We start from the raw sequence: 4,086 nt of genomic DNA, 5'->3' as shown, positions 1-4,086 counted from the left end.
GGGATATAATGTATAGGCCTGGTGGGTTCAGGGTCTTTCATCTTACATCTGCCTGCGAGCAGTTTGGAGGTGCACGATACCTGAGCGTGTAATGTTAATTTTACCTGTGATCCTTTGAATAAATCAGCACTGTTTTGAAGTTACTTGGACTGTCTCGTCTCTCAGAGTTAGCAATGGTAACAAGAACCAACGACCTACATCTCAGAAGGTCATACAGGACTGCTCCGTGCTGTGTTTTTGTGAAACATAGCTGGGAAAAGTTGGATGGGTGGATGGTTACTCTGTGGTCAGAGAGGATCGCAGTGCCGCCAAAAGACCCATGGAGGAGGAATGGCCGCCTTTGTCAAACAGTCCTGGTGCACAGACTGCAAGATTCTCTCTAAATTCTGTTCTGAAGATGTGGAATATTTAACACTAAAGCTAAGGCCATTTTATTTACCTAGATAACTGCAATGTATCATTGTGAGTGTAGTGTACACCCCCCTCCTCAGGCAAAGAGGAAGCTGCACTAAAGGAACCATACAGAATGAGTATGAAAACACAAATCCTGATGCTGCTTTTATTATTCTGGGAGATTTTAACCACTGCAATCTCAGGAAAAGCCTAAACCGTATCAGTTTGTAACCTTTCCTACTAGAGGAAACAAAACACTGGACCAATGTGACAGTAACATTAGAAATGCTTTCTCAGCTGAACCTAAGCCTCATTTGGTAGATCTGACCACCTAGCAAACCGTCTCAAACCTGCTTACACCAAACGACTCAAGGCGAAACCAGTCTGAGTGAGAACTGTTAACACCTGGAACGACTGTACACAGGCCAGCCTGCAGGGCTGTCTAGAGGCCATGGACTGGAGCATCTTCAAAGGGGCCACAGACGACATCTATGAATATGCAGAGACTGTGCACATCCATATGCACACCAGCTAGAACGGTGCGTATTTTCCCCAACCAGAAACCGTGGTTTAATAGGAATGTAAAAAAGAAAATCAGGAAGAGACAAAAGGCTTTTAAGTCAGGGGACCAAGCAGAGTACAGGATAGCCCGGTATGAGCTACAGAAGTCCATCAGAGCTGCAAAAAGAGCATACTTCCAAAAACTGGAGAGCTACTACATGACTAACAACAGGCGCAGTATGTGGCAGGGAATCCAGGCAGTCACAAACTACAGGAACAATTCAACAAACACAGCCCCCCAGGACGTCACCCTCCCGAACAGCCTCAACAACATCTATGTGAGGTTTGACAGGATGACCACAGACACCCCCTCAAAATCCCCCTGCGATCCGGGGGACACTGCTTTTCAGGTGACACAGCGGGACCAGATGGTGTCCCGTCTAGAGTGTTGAGAGCCTGTGGGGATCAACTAGCTAGTGTGTATACAGACATCTTCAACCTGTCCGTAACCCAAGCATTGGTTCCTCGCATTTTCAAAAAATCCATCATCGTACCGGTCTCTAAGACATCAGACACATCCACTCTGAATGACTTCAGGCCAGTGGCGCTCACATCAGTCGCCATGAAGTGCTTAGAGAAACTGGTCCTCACACACATTAACCACATGGTCCCGGACACTGTAGACCCCCTCCAGTTTGCCTACCGCCCCAACAGATCAGCGGTCGATGCGACGTCTCTGGCTTTATTCCATACCCTGAAACACCACAACAGCAGCATTACGTATGCTTCGATGCTCTTCCTGGATTACAGTTTTGCATTCAACACCATTCGCCCAGGTAGGCTGATTGGGAAGATGATAGACCTCGGTGTCCCAACTCCTACCTGTAACTGGATTCTGGACTTCCTGACTGAAAGACCACAGATGGTCAGAATGAGAGGGCGGGTGTCTGCTGAGCTCACAATCAGCACAGGCTCATCGCAGAGCTGCTGTTCCAGCCACAAATTCTTCACCCTGTAGGCGCAGTATGTGGCAGGGAATCCAGGCAGTCACAAACTACAGGAACAATTCAACAAACACAGCCCCCCAGGACGTCACCCTCCCGAACAGCCTCAACAACATCTATGTGAGGTTTGACAGGATGACCACAGACACCCCCTCAAAATCCCCCTGCGATCCGGGGGACACTGCTTTTCAGGTGACACAGCGGGACCAGATGGTGTCCCGTCTAGAGTGTTGAGAGCCTGTGGGGATCAACTAGCTAGTGTGTATACAGACATCTTCAACCTGTCCGTAACCCAAGCATTGGGAACCACACCTGCCACAGTGAAGAAAGCCCAGCAGCAGCTATACTTCATCAGGCGGCTCAGAAAAGCAGGGCTTAACCGTTGCCCTCTCACCCAGGCTTATAGAGGACTGGTAGAGAGCATCCTCACTACTGGCATCACAGTCTGGTATGGTAACACCACACAGGCAGAGAGGAAGGCTCTTCAAAGGGTCATAAAGACTCCAGAGAGGATCACTGGGACTGAACTGCCTGCTATGGACTATACACACAGCGCTGTCGTAAAAGGGCGGAGAACATAATCAGGGATCCACGCCACCCAGCTCACACTCTGCTCAGACACAAAAACTGCACCTACAACCTCAGGCACAGCAGAGTGGACAGTATCATCGCACACAGAACAAGACTTTACGACAGCTTTTTCCCTGCCGCAGTAAGACTGATGGCAAATACGAAAATGTGAGAATATATGTGCAATAACCCCTCATTACCTCACCAAGCGTAATGACATATCCAACTCCACCATGTTAATTACTAAGTGCAATGTTTGAAGTTCACTGGGGTAAATACTATTACCCTATTTTTGTGTATTGTGGTTTTTGTAACTTTTTATTTTGAGACTGTTCTCTCTGGCTTTTGACTCCTTACCTGACTCCAAAGGAGACCTGCACAAGAGTTCCAATATGCCTAGACTGTCTGTTTATGCATAAATGGCAAATAAAAATCTTGACTTGACTTTGTTATTATAGCAAACGCGTACCTCTGTGTCCAGGTGATATCATCTTTCCAGTCATGGTATAGGGTTCTGAACATAGAGTTGGACACCAGCATGGGATCAAATTTGGGCTTATGGAAGGACAGGGTATTGGCCAGGAACATATGGAGAGAGGTCCGGGCCGACAGAGCCACCAGCCAGTAGACCGGCTCCTTTAGAACCACCGAGTGGAAAGACTGGAGGGAGTAGAGGAGCCACTGTGGGGGACGTGACGTGAGGAGGCTCTGGACAAGGAGACAGTGAAGATTTGGTTTTACAATCATTATCATTCCTCCTTCCATGGTTAAACAAGATGACCACCATCACCCACCAATATCACATGAGACCCCGAACATTAGCCATCATCCATCCAGAACACATCAGATGAATGTGACATTTCACGTTCTGCAGCCACTGATGTACGGTGCACTGTTTCATGTGAGTTTGTGTGTGTGGTTTTCAGAATCTGTTTTTACATATTTGTATTATGAGGTTTCAATGCATACCTCAGTTCTTCAGCGACCCAGGAACTACATATATCGCACCTGGACTAAAGCTAGAATTATATGCAGCAAAGGGTGTTGTGGGTAACTCTGCTGTAGACTGCAGAGGACCTGACACCAACACCTCTCATATCCCAACATCGAGTTGTGCAGACATGTGTGTCAAGCAAGCTAATTGGTTGATCTACTGTATGTTCACACTGGGAGGTGAGTTTGAAACAGAAAGGAAGATGGAGCAGGCAGATGGAGAGTTTGAAAACAATGCTGCTCATGACTGTGGTCTCACCTGCTTTTTACTGCTGTAGTGCTCAAGTGCATCCAGTAGCAGTGGTGTCGTGTCGTCCATTTCCTGTTGACTACTAATCAGGGCCTGCAAGATTTGATTTGATTTTGATTTGATTTGATTTATTCTTTCAAGCATGTAAAGACAGTTGATATGTCAACACACATAATTTTACACATATCCAACAAATGCTAATCCAATATCAATTTGCTTATACCTAGTACATGCTTGAATGGAGTAGGAAGAAGTCAGACTTATCCAGTCCTACCCCATGACATCATCTTACCATCACTGGTTTGCAAGCAGTATCTCTACATAAATAATTCTCTTCTACACCACACAAGTAATATACTAAAAAAATTATAACAG

The 4,086-nt window shown here is 46.4% G+C and overlaps 1 protein-coding gene across 5 annotated transcripts in view; it reads right to left on the bottom strand.

The window, feature by feature from the left end:
* Window positions 1-4,086, bottom strand: part of LOC109951912 (uncharacterized) — a 36,969-nt gene that overhangs the window by 2,977 nt on the left and 29,906 nt on the right. For all 5 annotated transcript variants that reach the window (XM_020586677.1, XM_020586675.1, XM_020586676.1 and 2 more), the window contains 2 exons: window positions 3,721-3,804; window positions 2,938-3,176 (listed from right to left, as the gene is read on the bottom strand). In XM_020586677.1, the coding sequence (XP_020442333.1) occupies window positions 2,938-3,176; window positions 3,721-3,804 (323 nt within the window). The remainder of the gene's footprint in view (window positions 1-2,937; window positions 3,177-3,720; window positions 3,805-4,086) is intronic.

The sequence above is a fragment of the Monopterus albus genome, unplaced genomic scaffold, assembly GCF_001952655.1.
Source record: "Monopterus albus unplaced genomic scaffold, M_albus_1.0 scaffold418.1, whole genome shotgun sequence".
NCBI classification, from domain to species: domain Eukaryota; kingdom Metazoa; phylum Chordata; class Actinopteri; order Synbranchiformes; family Synbranchidae; genus Monopterus; species Monopterus albus.
Note: the sequence above shows the minus strand (reverse complement) of the source record. Positions and strands in the feature narration are given on the sequence as shown.